General features: G+C 34.4%; 1 protein-coding gene across 8 annotated transcripts in view; it reads left to right on the top strand.

The window, feature by feature from the left end:
• CACNA2D1 (calcium voltage-gated channel auxiliary subunit alpha2delta 1) overlaps positions 1–25,217 on the top strand; it is a 457,790-nt gene that overhangs the window by 104,140 nt on the left and 328,433 nt on the right. For all 8 annotated transcript variants that reach the window (XM_019746897.2, XM_019746896.2, XM_019746894.2 and 5 more), the window contains exon 3: positions 9,419–9,535. In XM_019746897.2, the coding sequence (XP_019602456.1) occupies positions 9,419–9,535 (117 nt within the window). The remainder of the gene's footprint in view (positions 1–9,418; positions 9,536–25,217) is intronic.

Genomic DNA, 25,217 nt, shown 5'->3' with positions numbered 1-25,217 from the left:
TATAATATCTGGTCTTTCCTACAGCTTTTCTGGATGCTTTGTGAGTCTCCCAGGCTCATCTTGTACCTATCTAAGGTACAGTGGGTATTCCTGTAGTGTTAACAGTATATTCATTTTGAAATCGTCACCTATATTATGCAACATTGCTCCATAGCTCCCTGCTCTTTCAATTCCAACATTTTGTTGTGTCTTCTGATAATGAATGATGTTAGGGGAATCCAAACTTTTTGATAACTGAGATTCGTGTATCTCTCTAGTTGTCAGGGAGAGCTGAAATGCCACCTTCTTGTTACTGGCTTTCCCCGAAAATAAGACCTAGCCGGACAATCAGCTTTAATGTGTCTTTTGGAGCAAAAATCAGTGTAAGACCCGGTCTTATTTTACTATAAACTAGGTATAATATAATATGATATGATATGATATGATATGGTATGATATAATGTAATATAATATAATATCGGGTCATATTAATTTTTGCTCCAAAAGACGCATTAGAATTGATTGTCCTGCGAGGTCTTATTTTCGGGGAAACATCGTATAAGACTTTCTCCTTGAATGGAAATTTTGTCTGGAAGTGTGTGAATTCATTTTTGTTTTTTTAACCTGGGTGTTCACTTTTGAAGGTAAAATCATTGTACAATGGCATCATCATAGAATTTCCTGGCTTTAACTCACCGTTGTGATTTCATAAGTTAAGTATTGTTAAAATCAGTACCTTCGTATTTCAATGTGCTCTCAAAGATGTAAATATGAAACGTGTCTAAATATTGTGCATTCAGTTCTCTTAAGTTAGTATTTACATAAGGGGTTAGAGTGAAGAATTTCATTAGTAACTCATGGGGTTTGCAGACTGATGCTTTTTGTTTGACACTGTGGTCACGTCATCTTATGTAAATAGAATATTCATTTTCGAGGTGGTAGAGAGTTTAATATATTAATTTATTTGCAAAAGAAGATACTTTAAAGCAGAACATAATTAATCATTGGTGATTCTGACTGGGGAATCAGAAAGAAGCAGAGGCAACAACAAATGTGGGGATTTTTTTCTCCTCTCGGGAATGCTACTAAGTAGCTTGAAGATAGTAGATTTCCCTTTACATGCTTGTCAAATGAAATAGATAGAAACACTCTCCCTTCCTCAGAAACGTGTAGGGGTGAAAGGGCATATAAAATGAAATGTGGAAACAGTAATAGATGCTGTGAAAAAGTTAAATGCTTATTACTCTTTCAAATGTAACTTTATATTTATATTACTTTATAAAAGTAATATAATTATTTTTAAAAGTAATATAACTACTTTACACAAGTGATATGATTACTTTTAAAATACAGCTTATTTACTTCACATTTTGGTTTTGTTCAGAAATTCCTTACTACACCTTCAATGAGGAAATGTTGTCACTATGTCCGTTACCATAATTCTATAGGTAACTTGAGATGATCATTATTTTAGGGAAATAAAGCACATTTCCCCCCTAAGTAGAGAAAAATCAATTTTGACTGTAGAATGTACTACCGATAGAGAGTATGGACTCCATTTACCTACCACTAGAGATTTTAGAGAAGCTGTTTTTCTTTTTTTTTTAAACAGTGGTTAATTACATTCATTTTCAAAAATATAGGGTAAAATAAACTCTAAGGGATTTCTAATCTTATGGTGACTTTCAGTGTTTTATTAACATGTTTTTATGTGAAATACTATTGGTTCACAAACATTAATAGTGAAAGACTATTAAATTTCTTTTTTTTTTACCTTGCCAATCTGTTCCGTTATCAATCAATAATTGACAGTTTCTTAAATTATGCTGGTATTTGAGGGATACATTGTTATTGTTTCTCTAAGTAGCAATCTAATGGCTTGGTAATATTAATCACAGAGAGAGTGACAGAGTGGCTGTGCTCTCTCCTTGTCTATGAGTTGCACAAGGGACAGGGGAGCTGAAAACTCATGGAAATGATGTAGCCAAATGTTAGCTGCTTCCGGAAAACGAAGATGAACGGCATAAAAGACGCTTATTTGCTACTGTACACTCTCAGTATGCAATGCATAGCTTTTTTTTTTTTCCCCCCTGAAAATGTCTTTAATGTCTTTATATAGTGAGCAGTGGTTCTCAGCCAGGGGCAGTTTTGTCCCCCAGGAGACATTTGTCAATGCTTGGAAACCTTTATGATTGTCCCAACTGGGGGTGGGGGGGGAGGTGTGAATGCTACTGGCATTTAGTGTATAGAAGTAAAAAATGCTGCTAAACACCCTGCAATGCACAGGACATCGCCCCACAACAAAGAATGGCCTGGTAAAAATGTCATTATTGCTGAGGTTGAAAAACTGCTCTGGGAGGACTGAAGAATTTGAGGCAAGAATATATGAGTATGTATGAAATTCTTTAAATGAATGTAAACTGGTAAAATTGTATGTCAGCCTTGATAGGTAGCAGTTTTTCTTTAGAAAAGCCATTTGCTACTAAAATAGGGCAAATTAAGCTGTGCTGCTTTTTAAAATTCTTTTGTTGTGTAGTGAAATAAATTGAGGTCATTTGGGGTTAGGGACAAACAAGCAGCTCATTCAGCTTTTGGTTAATTATTTTTTAATTTAGTTTTAATGGAATCTAGTATGATCTCTCTCACTTTTAATTGCACATGAATTTTCTGGTCAAAATACATATACAATTCATATGTATTTCCAGATATACAAAGGGAAAGAGGTGACATTATGTTATCTATGGAATTTAAAAAAGTAGTTAGCTTCTTATACCTATATTAACATTTTTCTTGTTTTAATTCTAAGTATTCTTAAAGAAAAACTTACAATTTACCTTATGTGTGAAATATCTCCAGCCTTAAAACTGAAGAATTCTCGCTATGGTTCTTTTTCATGTTTACTTTAATCTTTAATCTGTTAGTTTAGTTTCTCTATTCCAAGAATGATGTCTGGTATTTCACTTGCATTTCTGGTTAAATATAATCACCTGTTCCTATGTGTAGTATGGGGAAAGTGAACAGGTATGTTTACATGTTTATGGTTTTCACTTGTTCTCTTCCTTCTTACATCCTGACTATATTGTTCAAAAGTGTCACCATCAAATTCTTGTTAACAGGAACTAAGGCAAGTAGCTGTATATGTTGTGGAAGATTCATCAATTCTGACTTCATTACTCCTAAATATTCTTCCTAAAGTTAATGTCCCATTTGAAATGTGATACTATCCCAGCTAAGAAGGTATATCATATCAAATAGAAAGAAGGACTAGGGAAAGTATTATCGAATTATTGAGTTAAATGTTAGAATGCCAGTTTGATGTAGTTATCATCAGAAAAGTATGCAGTATAAATTTGAGAACATGACAAATTTTATATGTGTATGTATGTATATAATTGAATGTGAGTATGTATATATTTGAATGGTGCTTATGATAAACTATGTTATATTTTGTTGTATAACATAGTTTATATTTTGAATATGTTGTATTTTAAATTCTTTCTGTGTACTAACTGCTGTAATAGGCACTAGAAGTCCTGACGAGGTATTATCAGTCTATAATAGCTTGGAGTTGACTACATAATTAGGTGCAAACTAATCCTCTGAATTTTATAGCTATCCATAATAATATACCTATTACCCTTTCAGTCTTTATTTTCAATAATTTCTTGTATTACACACATTCTAATTATTTCCCTCCCTTGTTTATGTAGATTTACTCCAAAGTGTGGTCATAATCCCATCTTTTGACTATCATAGCCCACGTGATTTTACCTTCCTCTGAATTCTGATAGCACAATTTTCTGTACTTTATTGGAACACTAATAATGTTCATATAGATAATTACCTTGTTTTGATATTTAATTATTGTTTAGGTGTTGTATTTATCTTCCATTATATAACTGCATACCACCTTACATAGCCTGTTATATTTTTAGGTTCAAGATAAATATTGATTTTCAAATACACGGAAGAACTTATTGTATGTCAATAGCCCCATTCCCAGGAAAGTCGGATGCAGTAACCAGTCTCAGTGTCCATTACCTAACTCATGCCACCAATATTTATCGAGTGCCTGCTCCATGTACTGGGATGTCCCCTTGGACAACACAGGCAAAAATCTCTGTTCTCTTGAAATTTTCTACTCACGCTGTTATCTTTCTGGTTTTCTCTTGCATAGTCACATCCTCCTCTTCCACTTTTAAGGACCCTTGTGATTATATTGGACTCACCAAGGCAAGCCAGGGTACTCTCTTTAAGTTCAGCTGATTAGTAAAACCTAATTCCACCTGCAGACTTAACTCTCCTTTGCCATGTAGCAACATAGTCCCAGATTCTGGGGATAAGGAGGAGGAGATCTTTGGGAGACCATGGTTCTGCCTACCATAGCCATCAGTTCTATCAGTGTCTGAATGCTGTTTTTCTCCCACTAGTCTTTTCACTTCTGCTTCTACTTCGGCTCTCGATCCATCCAACTGGCATCCTATGGTGAGACAATCTGATTTATTCCCTGTACTATTGTTTATACAGATCTTCTGTACTTGGCCTCTTACAAGCCATTGATTCAGAAGTTAGCTGCTCCTGTGCCTGGTAGGTCCTGATGCAGTTAGTCAGGGGCCAAGGGCAAGGTCATGCATTAGAATATTGCTACCCATTTGTAAGGAAATTCCTTGGGCTCATTTCATCAGGGAACTTCAAAGAGGAAATGCCCCTCAGAAAGATGGCTGTGAGCATAGCAGAGATCTTGATGGCTTATCCAGCATAAGTTCCGTGGGAGGGAAGTAAATTTATAAGTACTGAGGAAATGAGTTATCCAATTTACATATTTAATCTTTAATATGCAGAAATTTGACTCTGTTTCTCTTGAGGGAACTTAATTTACTCATGTGGTGCCATTCTTTCTCCCAGGAGAGGAAAAATATTAGTCTTGCCATTTCAAGGTTAGTTTCTTTAAGGTCAAAAGAGACTTTTGTGGTCAATTATAAATTTAATAAATTTTAAGTTCAGACTCCCTTTCAGTATTCTCTAACATTCTTGACTTTGCTCTTTGGCATCTGAGTGCAAGAGAAAACTTACGTGACAGAAAACCTAGTGCATTTGCTCCCCTGTTCACTTGGCGTAGATACTGAATGTAATTGCTACTAAGAACTTGGACAGTCTCCTCAGCCTGCATAGGGACCGTCAGCTATGGGTGGTTTTCACCATCACCCTTGAGCTGCACCTCTGTTTTCCACTGTCTATCCCTCAGTCTTTGCATTGTTGGGGTCCCCTTGATCCTGCACTGAGGCAGTCTCCTAGCAAACAAACAGATCCCTAATTCTCAGTTACCTTTCTTGCTCATCCCAGGGGCTTTTCTATTTTCTCATATACTGCTGAAGCCAAGGGAGATTCCTGGCAGAGTGGCATTGAAGACTCACTTTGCCTAACCATGCCATGTTACCATTTCACCTTGTGCTCTGGGAAAGGTTTGTTTCTCTATGATGTGAAATGAGACTCAAACTCCCTCCACACTGATATTCTAAAACCTGAATCCCTTGTTCTCATTAATTCAATGGTTAATTGAATGTAATTTTTTTCAGATTTCTTAATTAAAGTGAGTAAAGGAGATAATGTATGTGAAACACCTCAGAGTGGTACAGAGTAGCTGCTTGAAAGTGATTGTTAATTTAATCTTTTAGTTCATAGAAAACTTGGAAGCCTATCTAACTTTCAGGGAGCAAGCATCTCTGGGGTATCTGTATTATTCCATGGCATAATACTAAGTATTATGGTTTCTGAAACATTTCTTTAGGTATGTTTATTAAGCAATTATATCAATGAGTGGTGGCACCTTTTGGATATTATGTTTGAAGCTATTTATTTTATTTTATTGGGGAAGGGGAACAGGACTTTCTTTATTGGGGAACAGTGTGTACTTCCAGGACCTTTTTCCAAGTCAAGTTGTGTCGTTTCAATCTTAGTTGTGGAGGGTGCCGTTCAGCTTCAAGTTGTTGTCCTTTCAGTCTTAGTTGTGGAGGGCACAGCTCAGATCCAGGTCCAGTTGCCGTTTTACAGTCGCAGGGGGCACAGCCCACCATCCCTTGTGGGAGTCTAACTGGCAACCTTTGTGGTTGAGAGGATGCACTCCAACCAACTGATCCATCCAGGAGCTCAGCGGCAGCTCAGCTCAAGGTGCCGTGTTCAATCTTAGTTGCAGGGGGCGGAGCCCACCATCCCTTGTGGGACTCTAGGAGTTGAACCGGCAACCTGTGGTTGAGAGTCCACTGGCCAAAGTAGGAACCCAACTGGCAGCCTTTGGAGTTAGGAGCATGGAGCTCCAACTGCCTGAGCCACCAGGCTGGCCTGAAGCTATTTTTAAATGTATTATTCTGAAGACTATCTTGAAACTATGGACTTAATTAGAGCAAAGAGACTTAGAAAGAGGTTTTCAGTGAAAGAGGTAGGGAAACTATATTCTCTGTTGTCATCACCACAAAACTTCATCTGTCAATGTAATAGTGAAAGTTCATTGAAGCCAGTTAATTAAAATTGTAAGAAAAAAATGTACAGGTGACAAGTATTCTTTTGTTAGAACTTGTGTCAAAGATCGCAGGGAGAGGACTTGAACTACTGAAAAATTAAAGCGTATTCGTATATCAGTCACGAGGAAAAACATATCCTGTCTTGGATTCTCTTTATATGCTGCATTCTTTTTAGCAGAAGAAATGGAAGTCAGTGTTACGCAGCATGTGAGGAGCTGACATGTGATTTGAATACAGCTCTGTCTGGTGCCAAAAACTCATGTTATTTCCACCATGATATTTTTCTTTCAGAAAAGACATTGGATAAAATGCCAAAGCAGGTCATTTTTAAAGGAAAAAAAATACTAGGAAAAAGCAAAGATACTAAAGGCTCTATTTAAAATAGGCACATGTTAACATGCTGTATATTGTAGAAATGTGGTTTATTTTAGTGGTAGAAAATATTATAAATATATATATGCATTATGAAAATATATAATCTTAAAAATCCATGTGAAGCTGTCTACCCTGAAAATTGTTTAGTAAACATTTACCAGAAGACTTTTTGAGAGACTTCACAATACTTCATGTAACAACAAAAAATATTGTATTCTTTAAAACCAGAAGTAAGAGTTACTTCTTTTGGTGGGGCTGTACATGGTTTTTATTCATGTTTATTACCAAAAAAAAAAAAAATTTCAAATGTGGTTTTATATGTAAAAAGGACAGCAGTATATTTACATTGGGGATCGAGAATTAAACTTCCTTGACTTAATTTATTTGAAGTTTATTTGAAACCTAGATCTTTTTTTCCCCCTAAACATTTAAAAATTACCCTAGAGACAGAATTTGAGGGAATATTTTATATACAGAGGGTGCAAAAAAAATGTATATACATTTTAAGAAAGGAAAAAACAGTATTAGAATTGTAATACTCATCCCAATAACAAAAGATGAATGCAAGTTGTGTGTACATTTTTTTGGCACCAGTATATTTGAGAAGATATGTATATACTTGAGCTAAATTGTTTCTTCTGATTTATAATCCTCTCATTCTTTAAAGCACTGGTAATGCGTCTGGCATATGTAGGTTGTGACTTAATAAATGACATTATCTGTAGTACATAATTCGAAGTACAAACTGTGCATCCTGAACTAATCTCCACCAAATCTCAATTATATTGTCGTCCCTATACCACAGGAAGGAGGTTAGACTTCATAAAGAAGCAAACAACATATTAATGGCTCAAAGCACAACTGCCTTTCACACCAATTAGCTATATTGGTTTTTCTGCAAAGGCCTAAATATCCTGGATCAATTAAAGTGATGTTGAGGTTTATCTGTTTGTACCCTGATCAATTAACCTATTCAGGAGAGCATGTTTCCTGGATGTCATTTTAGGCTGAAATGAAAGAGAGAGCCTTGGGTTGGAGTTCGTCATGGATAACCTGGATCTTTAAAATGGAGCTCAATAATCTGCCCCTCAGCAGAAAGCACAAGCAATCCAGTAATATGCAGGAATCCTGGATAAAACTAAATCTGGGGATTTTGTATGACTAAATTACTGTGCCTTAAATAGAATGAGAACCCACAAGGTCAAAATTCAGACAAGTATGGGAAAAACCTCATAGTTTGAATAAGTCACACAATTTCAGGAGTAAAAGTTTGATTTGAATCTTTTAACACTATTCATTTTTAATCACTTAAATAAAAATTATAACTTTATGTAAAACTAATGTGTGCTCTGTTATAAACAAATGTTAGCATATCTATCTGTGTCTATGTGAAACCGGTGTTCATCAGTAGCATCCGTGTTTCGCTGGGACCAGGCTGTAGAACCTGTTGTAGTAACAGAATGCTGGAATTGTGCCAGAAAAAGCAGGGTTGAACTGGTTTCTCTATGTGCCTGGGAAAAACGTGCCAGTCCCTGGCTTTCAAAGATGGTTTAGCCATGCATGTGCCATCCATCTGTTGGAGGCATAAGGGATTTCCTGCGCTACTCAGCCCTCCAGCCATAAACATGGTTGCTGGTCCCCACCCCTCAAGCACCCCCCCCCTCCTTTCTTTAATGCTTCCTCTCCTGCCAGGAGTGTACAGGCACAACAAATCAGGTGCATCTTATGCCACTCTAGGGAAATCCTTCCATAGGCACTGATATGAGCCAGAAATGCAGTCGAATTTTTTCTTTTGCTTACTTTCAGTATAGTTTGATTCAGTGACTTAAAAACAAAGCATTCAATTTGATAATAAAAATATTTACACTATTATGATTTTAACCAAACTTTAATGTCGACCTTCACTCCTCTGTGAAATGAAGCTCCTTGTGTCACCCAGATGAACCATAGCAGGGGTTTCATATTGACTCATAGTCCTGCTAACCCTCTGTCCTTTCCTCCCTCCCTGACTCCCTCATTGCATAAGGTTTTGCAGCATATACATTGCAGTGAGGGAAACCAGTAGTCTGCCTCCATATATTGTTGCTTTCCCCTCCATCCTCCCTTTGTTCACTGCACACATCCTCCAGTTTGACCACCCATGTTTCAGTTCCCCTCCTGTTTTCTAGAATGACCTTCTTTTTTCTTTAAAATGCTGATGGCAGTTAATACCAGACTTGGAGGTTGGAGGTACAAATTCACGTCACAAAATTGCACATACAAGCCATCGTGCTACAAGATGTTTTACAGCCTGTTAACATGACATAACTATTTTGGCAAGCTAGTGGTCTTCTATTGATATATATATATATATATATATATATATATATATATATATATATATATATATATTTGGACGTACTTAAACTCTGAAAAGACCAAGGTTAACAAAGGGAATGGTGGGGTTTTCTAATCAATTGTTTATGGCTTTAAATACCTTTTAATGTGAACTTATGAGTCAAATAAGCAGTTCTTGTGTTTATTAATGTTCTGTTCCTTTCATACAGATTTATGAGAAATACCAAGATTTGTATACTGTAGAACCAAATAATGCACGCCAGCTGGTGGAAATTGCAGCCAGGGATATTGAGAAACTTCTAAGCAACAGATCTAAAGCTCTGGTGGTGAGTTAAAATTGGATCTGCTCATTTTATTATTTTCCATTACTTGTTTATTATTTATTTTTCATGCTTTATTTGGAAGTTTCCTTTCGTATGCTCTTTTTGTCATAGAAACTGCGTTCATCTAACATGTTCATAAAAGATGAGATACCATGATTTCATTGTGAAGCCAATAATCAGTTAGCTTATTTTTAATTTTAAGGTTGTTGTTTATATTAGGTGATTTTACTAATACACAGAAATAGTATATTTCATTGGTATGTGCATCTTTTATATATATGTAAGTCATGATGCATAATAATAATGTTTATTTATCATACAACATAAAACCCACAAGTATTGCCGGTACCCTTACAGCTGCCTGGTACTTTTCTGTCCCATCATCCTGCCTCCCTACCAGAGATGGCCGATACGCGAGATATCTGATTACTTACTTCTTTGCTTTATAAAATAATTGTACCTCACATATATGTTTTGCTAAACAAGATTCTTGTTAGTTTGCTTGTTTTCTAGCTTTATTCAAATCATATTATACTGTACATAGTTCTCAATGACTTGCTTTCTTCCATCAACATTATGTTTGTATGATCTATCTGAATGTTTGTACTTAGCTTTAATTCATTTTTATTCATAGTTAAATATTATTTTATGAGGCTATATATCAATTTTTTCATTTATTCTCTGTTGGTAAATGATTACTTGGATTGTTTCCAGATGGGTGCTACTTAGAACAGTGCTGCTAAGTTTTCTTGCACAGGTTTCATGATACACATGTGCAAGAATATCTGTAGGGTCAATACATGACATTAGACTTACTAGACTGTAGGTCGGCTTTAAAAAAGTGTGACAATCGTTTTCCAAAATAGTTGTATCAATTTAGACCTCCACTAGCAATATGAGTCCCCATTGGTCCATTTCTGGCCAATAAGTGGCAATGTCAGAGTTCCTAAGAATAGGCATTCAAATGGGTATGAAATTGTACTGCTGCCTATTACTGATGAGGTAAGTATCTTGTTTTATATTCAGTCACCATTCTTGTGTTCTGTTCAGTGAACTATCTGTTCATATCTTTTGCATATTTTTATTTTTTGAATTGATTTTTAGGTTGTGTATTCTTGATGATAATTCATATACATTATATATGATACAAGTACCTTTTTCCAGTTTGTGATTTGTATTTTCATATCTTTATGGTGTATTTTGATAAAATAAGTTCTTAATTTTAATACAAAGTCAACTTAAAATATTATTAGTATTTTGGGGTGTGTGTTTTCTTTAAAAAAATCCTTCCCTCCCCTTATGTTATAAATGTGCTTTTTAGATTTTATTTTAAAAGTTTCTTTGTCTTTCAGATTTATTTAATATAACCAATCTCTGTCTATAATTTTAGGTGCAATCCAAATTAAAATTTTTTCTAACCATTTTTGCCAGGATCATTTATTAATAACTTGCCTGCCCCCATGAGCTCCAATGATCAAGCTAGATGTCTGGTAGGCCCGGTTCCTCACAATGTTCTTCTTCAGAAGGATCTTGAGTATTCTTGAACTTTCACATTTTTATCTAAATTTTAGACTCAGCATGTTATTATCCAAGGAAATCTTTACTGGGATTTTGATTGGTATTGAATAGACTCAGAATTGGAAAGAACTAATATTATGATATTTTGTCTTTCTATTTATAATCATGATATTCTTACCATTTAACCATTTTTTGTGCCCTTCATAAAGTTTTAAAATTTCTTCATAAAAGTTTTTATAATCTTTTGTTTGATAAAATACTAGAGCTTAAATTTCCCTCCTCTTATTCTGCAAATCTTAGCATTGTTGTCCTAGGACTATTCTGAATTTCCTCTTACTTATCACTCACAATTCAGATTTTTAGCTTACTATAATACACACACACACACACACACACACACACACACACACACAGAAGTATCCCTTGCTTTTTGGGGCACTCATAAATCTTTATGTTTCTTAAAATATCCTGGATCTATGTTGTAATGTAATGTAACATGCATCCTTTGGAATGTTTGGTATGCTACATTGCCAGAAGTTGAAACACTTAAGAGATATATAAATGAGAAATTTATGGTAAGATAAGCTTTCATGACTGGAAGGTTCAAAGCATTATCTTCTACTTAGGTATGTGAATATCATTTTTAGGTATTATTTATAGATGTAAAGTGTGTTTTCAATAAAAGTTAATCTGATAAAGATAAGTAAGTAATAGTCAATGATGGCTGAAAATGATTCCACTTGTACTGATTTTTATCAGCTTACATTTTTTTCTCCAGATATAGGAAGCCGGTAATTTGGATATCAGAGTCCGTTACCAAAGGTCATAGAATAAAATAGGATAAATTTTGCCTTAATTGGATTCAATGGGAGACTATTGAGACCTTTTCTTTTCTTTTTTTCCCCCCATCATTTGCAGTTGAAGCTCTAGACAGACACCTGGTACATTATTTGAGTCCTGTGGTGGTTAAGTGCACAATGGCAGAATACAGAAAACACAATGACTAATTAAATGTAGAATTCGTTTGATTTTATGTCAGGGAGAAAGATTTATGTTTGTTTTCAAACTAAATTCTTTATTTCACGTTTTTGATTCCACAAAAAAAGAAGACAGATTATTTACGAGAATATTTTGGGGCTAATTGAAAAACAGGTGCTACATTGTACTGTAAATTAATGCACAATGGCATTATTAATTTACCTCTTTTGTTGCAGGCTTGTACTCAGGGAGACTTCTGGGTAAAAGGAGCTTTAATTTACCTGGGTGGGATCCCAATGTTAATTCCATAAGTAAATATATTGGAAAAATCATGAATATATACATTTGAGGTAGATGATAAAATTTAATACTAGTTAGACCTCATTGACTGTTTACTAAATAGTATTATCCAACTATTTCTCACAATAATACTAAGTGCTAGATATCACTATTAGTATCATTTGTCAATGAGGAAACTGGATAGTTGAGGATTCCTTTGACATGCTTAAGGAAATGTATTTAATACACAATGCCAGTGCTTCTCAAAATTTAATGTGCATATATAGTTCACCCATGGCTCTTGTTAAAATGCAAATTTTTGTTCACTAGAATTGCCTGGAGGTACTACATTTCTAATAAGCTCCCAGGTGATGCTGATGCTCCTGGTACAAAGACTATACATACTTTGAGTAGCAAGAATGTGAGAGGATTCAAATTCAGCTTGTCTGCCTTCAAGATCTGCATTCCTATCTATTACACAAATATATCCTTTGGCCTGAAGAAGTGTATAATCATAATGAGGAAGAAATTAGTGCTAGGTAGTATGCTGTGAATTACTGTTCATTCAGATTAAGAATTGGATGCTCCAGTAATAGAGTATTCTGTAAGGCTATGAATTTTTCAGTGAATCCTATATCAGTTAGCCATCTTCAAAAATAATTTAATGAAGTAAAGTATACATTACTGAAAAAATTATTTTTATTTGAATTAAAAAAAATTAAACCTTTATTTTTTAGTATTAATGTTATCAACATAAGATACCTTTGAAAATGTATTACAGATGTAAAAATCTATGAAAAAGAAGTAAATTAAACTGGTTGCTTTCTCATATAGCTACTAAAGAAATTACTCAAGAGTTTATATTGGATAATTCGGGTTTTTTTTTTTTTTAAGAAAATACATGGGAGGTTTTTTTTTTTTTAGTGGAATGATTGCAGTCTGTGATAAATTTTATTATGCATGCACATACACAAATTTTATGTATTTGAACATTAAACTTTCATTTCTCTTTTATAACCTGTTGATTAAAAACTAAATAACTTATTTTATTGCTTTATGCGTATTTTGCATTTATTTATATGTTTGACTTGAAACTATTTCAACCACTGTTTTCTTTTTTCAATTTTAGCATTTATTTTGACTTTTTATTCATGCTTATATTGTGCTACGGTGTTTTGATCTGTTCCATCAACCGGTCTTAGAGCTGAAAGAGAAATCAATATAAAAAATATATTTTAGTTGATTTTGCCCTGAAACCATCTCTTTTATAGCAAAGCAGACTTTTGCACTTAAATCATCATTTTTTTGTTTTTTTGGTCTATATAAAAGCATGTTGTGATTCCGATGATTGATTTGCACTAGGGTCTTACAGAAATCCTATGTAGTAGGCACATTAAATACCTACTAGTTCTTGTTTTATAAATGAGGAAAGTCAGAAAGGACCAAGGTTCTTGTCCAAGACTTGTACAGATAGCATGAGGTTGTGGTGGAATTTAATTTTAGGACATCATTGTACAAATCCAGCTTTTGCCCCTCTAAGTCCACAATGGTAATTTCAGCCATTTTATTTCCAAGACGTAACACCTAAATGACTATTTTCTGACTATTTTTCTTGCTGTACTATGTCTCAGAAACTGGCTCAATATGATAGTTATCCTACTAACGTTGTTTGATTATTATTAAGCAATCTCAAATTAAACAAAGTTTAGAAGCAAAAAGGAAACAATCATCTAACATTGTCATTAACATTTATTTCAGCCTGAACTGGCTGAAAAATCTACAAGTGTTAATGAACTAACTGTTCATGGGAGAAAGCTTTTCAACAAAACAATCCAACCTCCACTGGTGCCTCCTGAAAGATGGAGGTGAATGAAATAAGTAGTCTCATTGTTCACCATCCAGCACAGCTCAGGGGATCTGCTGAATTAATGAAGATCTCTAGACAATTTGCTCAAAGAAAATAGGATCAAGATTATAATAAACACATTTTTCTAGTGGTACTTTTTCAATTATGTTGTGTTCTGTTTCCCTCTGGCTGTCTTGGTCACTTTAATTAAAACTGCTCCAATCTATTATGAAGCTTTAAATACTGTAATGTGACTCAGCTCTTAATTCAACCTTGGTATTCAGTTATGATTAGCTAATGAAAGACAACAACAGGTATTTTCAAATAACTATTTAAATAGGATTGCATTTTTTTTTTCCTGGAAGGAGTAGATCATTGCTATTTAACCAAGTTGTTTCATATGTCTTTAGCTCTTAGACCAGAAGTTCTCTATCATTCATGTTTGTCATCAATGCCTACAGAGTTTGCTAAAAATTCAAATCCCTAGCATTTATCTCTAGAGACTTTAAAACAGAAATAAAGGAAAAAATATCAGAAAATATAGCCCAACGGAGTGATTAAAGCGATGGAGGAAGAAACGTGAAATTCTTCAGAGACTCAAAGAATTTAAAATTGATTGTGTTTGGATTTTAGGAACCATTGGTTTACTTTCGTAAGAACAGATTCATTAGACTATATTGGAATGGAATAAAGACTACAGTGTGAAAGAGTGATCAGAAAGTAAGAAATTGGCAAGAAATTTGTTTGCATTTTCATGAAGTTTGGTTGGGTAGTGAAAGAGAACTATGGAGTACTCTTTAGTAATGAAAAGTGGCTCCTTGGGTACAAGTTTATACACAAATCAAAGCAGAGGGGGTCTTATGGGATGGAGCTCATCTGGGACTTGATCCAATAGGGCATTCTTCCAGGGGCAAAACCAGTTCAGCAGAAAGAGCGTAGATACACACTGTCAGATGGGAACTGAGGCATGGGGTGTAAATGGCAGCCAGACGTATGGTATTGCAGTTGGGTGTTTTGAATACATCTAAAGACTTTTTTGTTTTTGAGAATGGAGGACACATAAGCATGGTTATAGACAGAACAGAAGGAATCTATGAAATATGAAAATAAAAAAAAATTGAATGTTGAAGGATAATTGCAGAAAAAGTAGATATCAGAGTCATGCAATTTATCTTTGAAAAGATGGTGGTATCTTTAACTAGACAAAAGGGATATTAAATATGGATAAAGGTAATTGAATTTACAGGTACAGAAATTTTGAAAGTCACACTAGATGACTACTTTTCTCTTGATAAAGTAGAAGTTGATCTTATATGCAAAAAATGAAGGAGGGGCTATGGGAGTCTTGAGGATCATAATGAAAATTTGGGGAGAAAAGTAAGAAAAAGTGAATTGAGTATGCTACGGGTAAATGAAATGACTGATGAAAAAAAAAATCTAGCCTTTCTAACGTTGAGAAAATATCCTCATTTTCTAAGAGTGAGTGAGATGCTAAGCTACATATGAATTTGAAAGAGCTCTCTGAAAATTGTGTGTGTGTGTGTGTGTGTGTGTGTGTGTGTGTGTTTTGACCATTAGTCCAAAATCTTTCAAGTAGATACAAATTTATCCAGGTTGAAGAGAACAGAAGAAAAATTATTTCAGAAAATGTATGGAAAATTGTGCTATTTCTGTTTCTTCAGAAGAAAAGTGTGCATATCCTTCTCTTTAGTCTTCCTATAAATGTTTTTGAGCGGTTACTCAGATTGCTTATACCGAGGGTGCCAAAAGCATGTATACCGTTTTAAGAAAGGAGAAAACTGTATTCAAATTGTAATACTCAGTATATACTGATAACAAAAGATGAATACAAGTCATGTTTGACTTCTGTAATTACAAGAGATGCTCAAAGTGGTTACCATCAGCGTAATTATATAGTACAGTTTTTTTTTTTCCTTTCTTAAAATGTGTATACATTTTTTTGGCATCCTCTGTATATTTCCCTTTGAATCTGAGTGGTGACTAGGTAATCCACTATTTGTTTTGCCAAGTTGAAATTACTTTTATTTATTTGGCTTTGATACATGCTTCTGGATGCTAAAAATAAAGTGCTGAGGCTGGAGATGCCTGTCTGGTGGCTGAGCAATGAAAGGTGGCTCCTTGGGTACAAGCTTATACACAAATCAAAGCAGAGGTGGGTTTTAGGGGATGGAACTCATCTGGGACTTGATCCAATAGGGCATTCTGCCAGGGGCAAAGCCAGTTCAGCAGAAAGAGGGTAGATATACACTGTCAGATGGGAACTGAGGAACTGTAAATGGCAGCCAGATGTGTGGTATTGCAGTTGGGTGTTTTGAATATCTCCAAGCAATGCAGGACAGCACCCCAAGAGAGGAATAAGTCAGTGATGAGCATCCACCAAATCCAGAGAGTACCAGCACACACTTATAGCCAAGTAGGGCTTTCCATTACCAGCTTTCTCATACTGCCATTGCTGAAGTCATCACCTGTGAGTTGGTAAGGGTGGTCAAGGTGGGTTTCAGGAGGAAGAAAACTCAGAGAGAGGAACTAGAAGTTTATCACACAGCTTAAACTTAAGCTTCTGAAGTTTCTCAGCCTGGAGCAGTACCAAGCTAGTAATGCGGTTACAAATGAATTTTAAATTAAACTTAGACTTTTCATTTTAACCCAGATTAGATATTTTAATTAATTAGCTGAGACTGTTTTTAGATATAAGACTTGACCAAGTCTTATACAGAGTGAGAGATTTTGTCTCTAATTCTTGTTTTTAGATTATCTAGCCTTTAGATCTGTGTACCAGATTTCTGACATCTATGACATCTCAATAATCTTAGCCTATATATAGTCATTTGTCCAGTCCACTCAGATTTCTCTGTATAGGTGACATATAACTATTACAACTAAATAAGCCACCCTAATTATGCTTTTAATGGGGTCCCATGATACAAATTGGATGTAAGTCCCGTAAAGTCGCATCTTCCTCTACTTTGATTGCTGTAGCATCTCACACCTACCCACACCATAGTTTAGCACTAAATGAAGCACAGATATACATAACCTACAGAATGTCTTTCCAGTTAATGATTTCACAGTAGAATGCCTCTTAGTTTTTGAAATCCAACTTTTCACAGAATAGACAGATCTCTCAATAAGATATTTTTGTTTCTTGCTTTGTATTTTTGCTGATGCTATTTGCATTTTTAACCTCCAAAGTCAGTATTTTTTTAACTATGTGATATCTGGGAGGAGCCTTGATTTACATTCCAAATACAATTAGTAGAGCATCAGAATCATGTATAGATGTTTTGATGAACAGGCCACATATTAGCCGAGGACATGCGCATGTTTTCTGGTGGCATTGAGAAGCCAAGTAGGGTCTACAAACACCTGTATGTTAACAGTCCTATTCATTGTTTCATTAGGAAGTGATGTTTGTGCACTTTAGGCTCTCATATGAGCATTTCTTACATTTTTCAATGCACTTTCATGTTTAATAAGTATATATTTTACTGTTTTACTTAGGGTTCAAAAAGTTAATTGGAGGGGTGGATTGATACAAGTACATTATGTATTTTTTCCATTTAACATAATAATAGGCTATCAGAATTTTCACTCAGAGCATCTGATTTTTCTGAAGTAGATCACTGGCTTAAGTGGGAGGTGCCTATATTCGTTGATGCCATTTATTAACCTGTTAAATGGAAATGTCTACATATATCACCACATATCCTCTCATATTATACTCTTTAGTAGCATGTTTATGGATTTTTAAATCTAAAATAGTTATAATGATAGGAATTTGGTGGCTAAACAGAACGGATGGTGAAATACTAAGTGCTGTTCAGGACCTCTTATACAAAGAAGAAAACAACAGATCCATATACCTGTAACAATGCTGTAACTCTCTACCACACTCAGTGTTTTAATTTTTATAAATTCTCTCCTGATTAACATTAAAAGTTTTCGGTGAAGTGTTTTTAAACACCTTCTGTTATAAATCATTTAGTGCTAGAGAGTACTTCCCCCTCCCTTCCCCAACCCATCCATGAACAAAGAAACTAAGTGACTATGTGAACAAAGACACTGTATGAACAAATATACTTTTGAAAAAAAGGTAGTTGCCAAGTATACCTTGAAGATGGAGAGCACAATTAATTGTATATTGCACCTACTTTTTTAACGGAAGGTGTTCAGACAAGGAAAGGTTTTGGGCAACAATGATAGTCTTTTTTTTAATAAAAGAAATCTTTTTTTGGAAGTGTGATTCTCATCGTCTTCAATTGATTTAATTCTATAGTATCAGAAAGTAATATTTAAATTATCGAGAAGAGCATTACTGTGTTGGCAATTTGACAAAGATAATGTATGCTCTCATAACATGGCACTTGCAAAAGTTAGGTACAAGGGAAGTGTTGGGTTTGTTGGTTGCATTGAGTAAAATGAAAAGTCTTGCAAAGCTCACATAAGCAGGAACTAATACATAATTTGTCGGGCCCAGGCAAAATGAGAATGAGAGGCCCTTCTTGAAAAGGGATTAAGGATTCAAGATGGCAGCAATGGAGCATTAAGCCAGTTGTTGAGTCCATCAATGAAGGGCGCTATCTGATTGCACAGGTTGCACACCCATGAGGCTGGCCAGCCCTTTCACACAGGTGATTGATTAGTCGCAGATTTGGAACTAGATTTGGGATTCTAATTACTCATTCAGTGCTCTGTGATCATAGTCACTGAATGTTACCTGGTGACTTGAGAGTCTATGAAGCCTATGACAATTGTTAAAAGATAATCCCAAAGTGAGGGGAAAAAAAATCCGTATTTCATTTCACTTCTGATTTACAAAATTACAGACTTGGCCTAACAGAACAATAGAAATGCTCTGCTCTGAATGTGCTCATACATGGTGTTTGTATAAAAATACACATAGAGAAACAGTACTAATTCAAGGCCACCCTTTTGATTCACATAATAGAATCTTTAGATAGAACTCCATAGCATGCCATGAAATTGGAGATAATCTGATTAAGTAGTGTTTGCTAATGGTAAGCACCATTGAAGCCATTTATAAAGTTGAACTTCAAGTAGTATTCTGATTCCTAAATGTTCTTAACTTTATTTTTTTAATCTGCTGATGTTTTATATATCCTTTTTCTCATTAACCCCTTATTATCCTGCCTCACATTACAGAAAATCTAAACCTTTCTCTGTGAATTCGTTTTCTTTTACTGAGTAAATGCAGGCAGTCGCCCTGTTTGAGATACCCAATGTCATTCCAGCTTTTTTGTATACACAGGAGTTCTTTTGAATCTATTCTTTATAATTTTTTGCACTTGTAAAATTAAGAATTATATTTGCAAAGATGAGCTGTCTGTGTTTTCTTTAAAATTCCCTGACACAATTTACCATTAGAATGATAGAACACCCTGTGAATTTAATTAAAATATTATAGAATTATAAATCATGAAAAAAAAAATGGAAGTTAACTTTTCTGGTCTTTTTCTGTCATGCAGGTGACTGTCCAAACCACCAAAATTAGGGAGTTAGCTGTCCTTTCCTGAAATATTTTCAGTAATGAAGATTCCACAAATATAATGCCCCATTGTTGTTGTTTAGCTTGGTTTTCAAGAAATTATTTCTAAGATCCACGTCCTTGTTTAATTTAAGCCCATTTTATTTTCTGTTTCCTATGTGTATTAAAATTTTATTGCATTCTTCTTATGAGAATATCTCTTTGTGTGTATATGTGTGTGTGTGTGTGTGTGTGTGTGTGTGTGTGTGTGTGTAGGGGTGCTGTAGGTAATAGGAACCATCATCAAACTCATCATAACTTGGTGTTCTTGGCAAATAATGATGATTCTCAGTTGCTGAGCAATCATTATTACCAGACATTGTGTTAATTGCTTTGCACACATTATCAAACGTAATCTTCAAAACAACCTCATGAGGTAGGTATGCTGTGTCTGATGATCAGAGTTTTATTGAGACACAATTGACATACAGCACTGTCTAAGTTTAAGGTGTACAACATAATGCATTGTGCAGTGATTACCACAGTAAGTTTAATTGACATCTGTCATCTAATGTAGCTACAAAAACAATCATACACATCTTTACGTGAGGAAAACTTGTGATTATTTTTTGTAGAAGTCAGTCATATAAATAGAGTGGTTGAGTCAAAGTAGATGGACATTATGTATATTTTTCCTTTAAGAAAATAATAATCTTTAATCTTTCCATTAACTCCTGTCTTTTTTCTATATTTGTTTTTATATATCAGGGCTTCTGGTAAACTTAGGTAGGAGTGGCCAGGTTGTATTTGGTTCAGTATAATAAGTTAAATACAGTTCTGTAAGCAAGACCTAATTCTAAATGACAGATATATTTTTAATTATTATAATAATGTCAAAAACTCATACTGTTCTCTACAGATTAGTGCCTTTGTTTTTGGCAACATAATCAGTTTAAAATTAACAGGCTGGCTGGGGCAAACATCTGTCTTCCAGATTTATTTAAAAAAAAAAAAATCAGCCTAAGCACTGCCGTTACACATACCAGCTCATATGCTCTGTCTTGCATGTATTATCCCAGTCACAGGCAGCGTGCCAACATGCCACGCTGTGGACGAGTGATCTTGCTGTCTGCAGACCTGGTATTGTAGGGCAGCTGACACTGTCAAAGCCCCATTAAGAGCAGAAACCAAGTTGTGTCTTGACAGCTGAGGCATTAGTTGTAAAAGACTGTCTACTGCTTCTCCGGCTAATTTATCCATTTAGTCCCAGGACTCATTACTCCCCAATTACAGCTAGTCCTATAAATGTCAGTCTACTGTGGCCTGACAAACCAATCACCTCTGATTGTTTATACTGTCTCTTCTCAGAATTTCTAGGTCAGCCACCTTAAAAGTTCAATAATAAATAATAGTAAGGACTCACTTCTTTACAAGAGGGTATACAGACAGTTTATTGCCCTGTACATTACTGCCTATGTCATTATTTTCTCCAGCACAACATAATGAGACCTCTTAAAAAAATAAATAACTAAATCATCTAGTATGATATTTATGTGCTCTGAATATTTCTTTAAAATGTTAATGTTCAGTAGCCATTTTTGCTTGCAGTTCACCGAAACAAGTTTGACTCTTGCAGAAGTGTTTGTTTTCATTAAATGACTTTGCACACATCAACTTTCCTCTCTCAAATGGGCATTTTTATACTGACAAGGTCAAAATAGATTAAGAATATGTAATTTCTGATACATTTGTTAGTACCATAACTATATTTTGACTCACTAATTACAACCATTAAAATGAAATTAGTCTTCATAATTTCTCAGTAGAGAACGATTACATTTTTTAATTTAAATATTCAAATGTTTTAAAAATAATAGATCTTATGTAATGCCTTATATAGAAGGGTAAGAGCAATAACTAATTTATGAAGTGCTTATGATAAGTGCTAAGTACTTATCTAAGGAGTGCACTAAGGACTTTATTTGCATTTATTTATTTAATTCTTACAGCATACTTTCAAACTTGGTACAGATATTATCTCTATTTCATGGAGATGTTTTGCCCAGGATGTGAATCCAGATCCATTTAATCCCAAAGCTTTATAGCAGCATTTTGCCTCACTCTGCCTTGCACTTACTATGTGTCCGTCACTCTGCTGAGTATTTTATATGTATTATTTCATTTAATAATGTCTTCCTCTCTCCTGCCTCCTTTTTCTTCAATGTGATAAGGTGAGGAAATACAGATTCAGAAGTTTTAAGTTTATTATCCAAGGTCATGTAGTTTTATACTGGTATTTTTGTTTCAAAATAAGAGTACATATTACCATGTTTAATGTAAGATGTACTGTACAAAAGAGGTGGTGATGATAGCTTATTTTAATTTTAATTACAATGTAAAAGGAGAGAAAGACTGAAAGAGAAGGAAGTAGTGGAGGAACAAAGGAGAGAGGACCTAGCCTTTCTATTATTTAGTTTTGCTGTTACTGGTAGTACATTAAGTATTTACAGAAAAAAAAATGTGTGGTTGTCCGGTGATGGAGACAAAGATCATAAAATCTAAAAGTTTTTATACGCTCAACATGATTACTAGGGTTTATATATATATAAAAGCTGATTATTTCAGAGTATCTACAAGCCATACACTGTGCTGGGGCTTTTACACTCTTAAGTGAATGTATTTTGGGAGTGTTTTAGGGAAACTTTGTTCTGGATAGTACAACATATACAGTTGTGGTATAAAGATTAAAATTAATTAGAATGGTTCTTATTAATGAACTTGAGCTTAAATACCATGCAGATATTCAGTCTCTTATTATAACCAATGAAACCAATGACTGTTTTCAATATTGTACTTCTCATTTAGTTGGTATTTCAAGAAGGAAATTTTACCTGCACCTAATGCATTGGTTGTAGGCAAATGTATAATGCATTGGATGTAGAGTGAAGTGAATCATTTACAGTTCTAAACTTAAGGTATGCTTAGCCAACTTTTAATTACAGATAGTGAGAAATGCAGGGCATGATACATAGTTAAAGTCAAGACCTCTTGCTCCATTAGAGAGAGAGGCATCATCGGATTGGGAAGGGAAAACATGGAGGCCAGCTGGGTTTATCTAGTGTAGACTACAAAGAACTTTCTAAAGTCCCTTAGAATTTTCATTCTTCCTAAAATTTACATACTTATATGTTCACTATCATTCCTTTGCCCCCAATAATTGTTCACTAGAGATTTATAATTTTGAAAATGTTATCTTTTGGGAATTTGGAGGGAGATAGCTCTTTAATTGCAGTGTTGCTAAATGCCTGCCAATCATCTTGCCCGGAAAATCAGTGCTGCTTAATGTTGCTGCACTTCCACCATCAGATTTGTCTTCACTAAATGGTAGCATCTCCTCCTTAGCTGACATTTCACACCCATTGCCCGTCGCTGTTGGAAGCTACATCAGCATATTAAAAAGCAGTGAGTGCACCTCACGCCTGCCCAGAGAAAAGTTACTGCATTTTAGTTACCTCAAAGATCCTCAGCTCCTCTCCCTAAAGAATTTCAGACATGTTTGTTCACTGATTTGAAACAGCATTTCTCAGCTGCATAGAAGTCACACTGAGTAAAAACAGGAAGGAGGACATTTTAAAGACTTAAAGGCAGTTCCTGTCTAGGCAGGCCATACTTTTCCTCTCAGCCACACACACGGGAATTATCCCTATGATCTGCCAGTGTTTTATTGCCACATAAGTAGGCGTCTGTTACAAAGGGAGCTGGCAGTGTATGTTTTTGTTGTGTTTGTGTGACAATAGTAATTTCCCACTTCTCCATTTAGTGACAGTGTTTAAAAAGGAAAATAATGTATGCAGTTTAGGAAGCAGTGAGCTCCAAAAGATTCTTGGTAGCTTGTATAAATGCAGAATGATATGTATGGTACAATTAATGTTTAAAAATTGGATAATATTCAACCAACATTAGCCAATGAAAGATGGGTCTGCCCATTGTATCCTCTGTGACATGGGTATGGCCTTTTCTGATTCGCTTTGTAGTGTTACCTGTTCAAGTACTACTGAATCATATATTTTGATTTATATTTTAAATCCTGATTTAGTTCTTTAGTTTTCTTTTCTGGTGAAATAGGAATAGTTTTATTTTCTGGTGTCCCATTATATCTGGTTCTCATTATTAGAGAGGGAAAAACATTATGGGCATTTTCCTTTTAAGGAACTGGATTGTTCTCTTCATGAGAATTTGCGGATACTGAGAGAAAGGAGACTTGAAGTTAGAACCAGCAAGACAAGATTTTTTATATATATGTTTTTTCAGATTTAATCAGAGGATAGTTATTATAAATGTTTATAAAGGCGATTAGTAATGAAAGGAAATCATTGAGTTATCAAGGGCACATACCCAAATACCAACAAGCATTAGTCAGGGAGAGATGCAAGTTGAAGAATAGTTCTGCTCTATAAATTATGAGAACAGTGTTTAAATATGCTTAAAGTTATTGTAAATAGTTAAATTAGTTGTTATAATATAAAATATGGAAACTACCTTATTATCTATTTCCTTTTGTAATTCTTAGTGATTCTATTTAAAAATAATAAATATAGATTTTAAAACATAAGCAATATCATTATTTGTCAAGTAAAATATATATTTTATTTTTGAGGGTCTTTTTGTTCAGTTTTTCTGTACCTGGAATCCACATACCACAAAGAAAATCTACCTTCCACTTGGTGACATTGACCTAGGAATTAATTAAAATTACTGCTTAGGCTTAGCAAAGTGTAATCAGTGATGAACTAAAAGTAAGAACAAAATGACAGAATAAGTTACGTTTAGATTAATTCTAATATTTGTGGACATTAATTGATATATATGTGTATATATTGAATTAGCTATGTGGTGGAATACAATAATAATTGTGCTATATCTTATTCAGGATTTAATTTCTTATAACTTTAATTTTCTCACCTTCTTGTCATCAATAGAGGATAACATTTCATTTTGAGTTAAATGGGTGAATTTTTAAAAATCCGCTTCGACTTGCATTATTGTCTCAATTGATTTTTTTTTGGGGGGTGGGGTGGGGAGGAATAACTTTATCTTTCCCTTTGCTGGCAACATTTTCTATCTTTTTAAAAAGATGTTTCTTTTAGACAGTATATAACTAGTTTTTAACTTTTGATCTAATGTGATAATTTCTGTCTTTTACTGGGAGAATCCAGTTCATTCATATTTAATTGAATCCAGTTCATTAACATTTAGTCTCAATTTTATTTTTTCTACATTACTGTTTATTGTTTTACAAAGTTGCTGCCTCTTATTCTTTTCTTTAGTTTTATTTTATTTTTTTCCCTATTCTGATCAAATTGTTTTTCTTTCCATTTTCCACCTTGGTAATTTGGAAGTTGTGTTGTGCTTTTTGAATGCATTCATGACACCTTTACCTTCTTTCATTTTCTCAGTGACGCATATAACACGTAATATTTCTCTACATGGATGCTGTTTCTTCTTACTCCCTTAGCCTCCTCAATCCTATTGATATAACTTTAAGAGAGAGATTATTT

The sequence above is a fragment of the Rhinolophus sinicus genome, linkage group LG09 (genome assembly GCF_036562045.2).
Source record: "Rhinolophus sinicus isolate RSC01 linkage group LG09, ASM3656204v1, whole genome shotgun sequence".
NCBI classification, from domain to species: Eukaryota; Metazoa; Chordata; class Mammalia; order Chiroptera; family Rhinolophidae; genus Rhinolophus; species Rhinolophus sinicus.
Note: the sequence above shows the minus strand (reverse complement) of the source record. Positions and strands in the feature narration are given on the sequence as shown.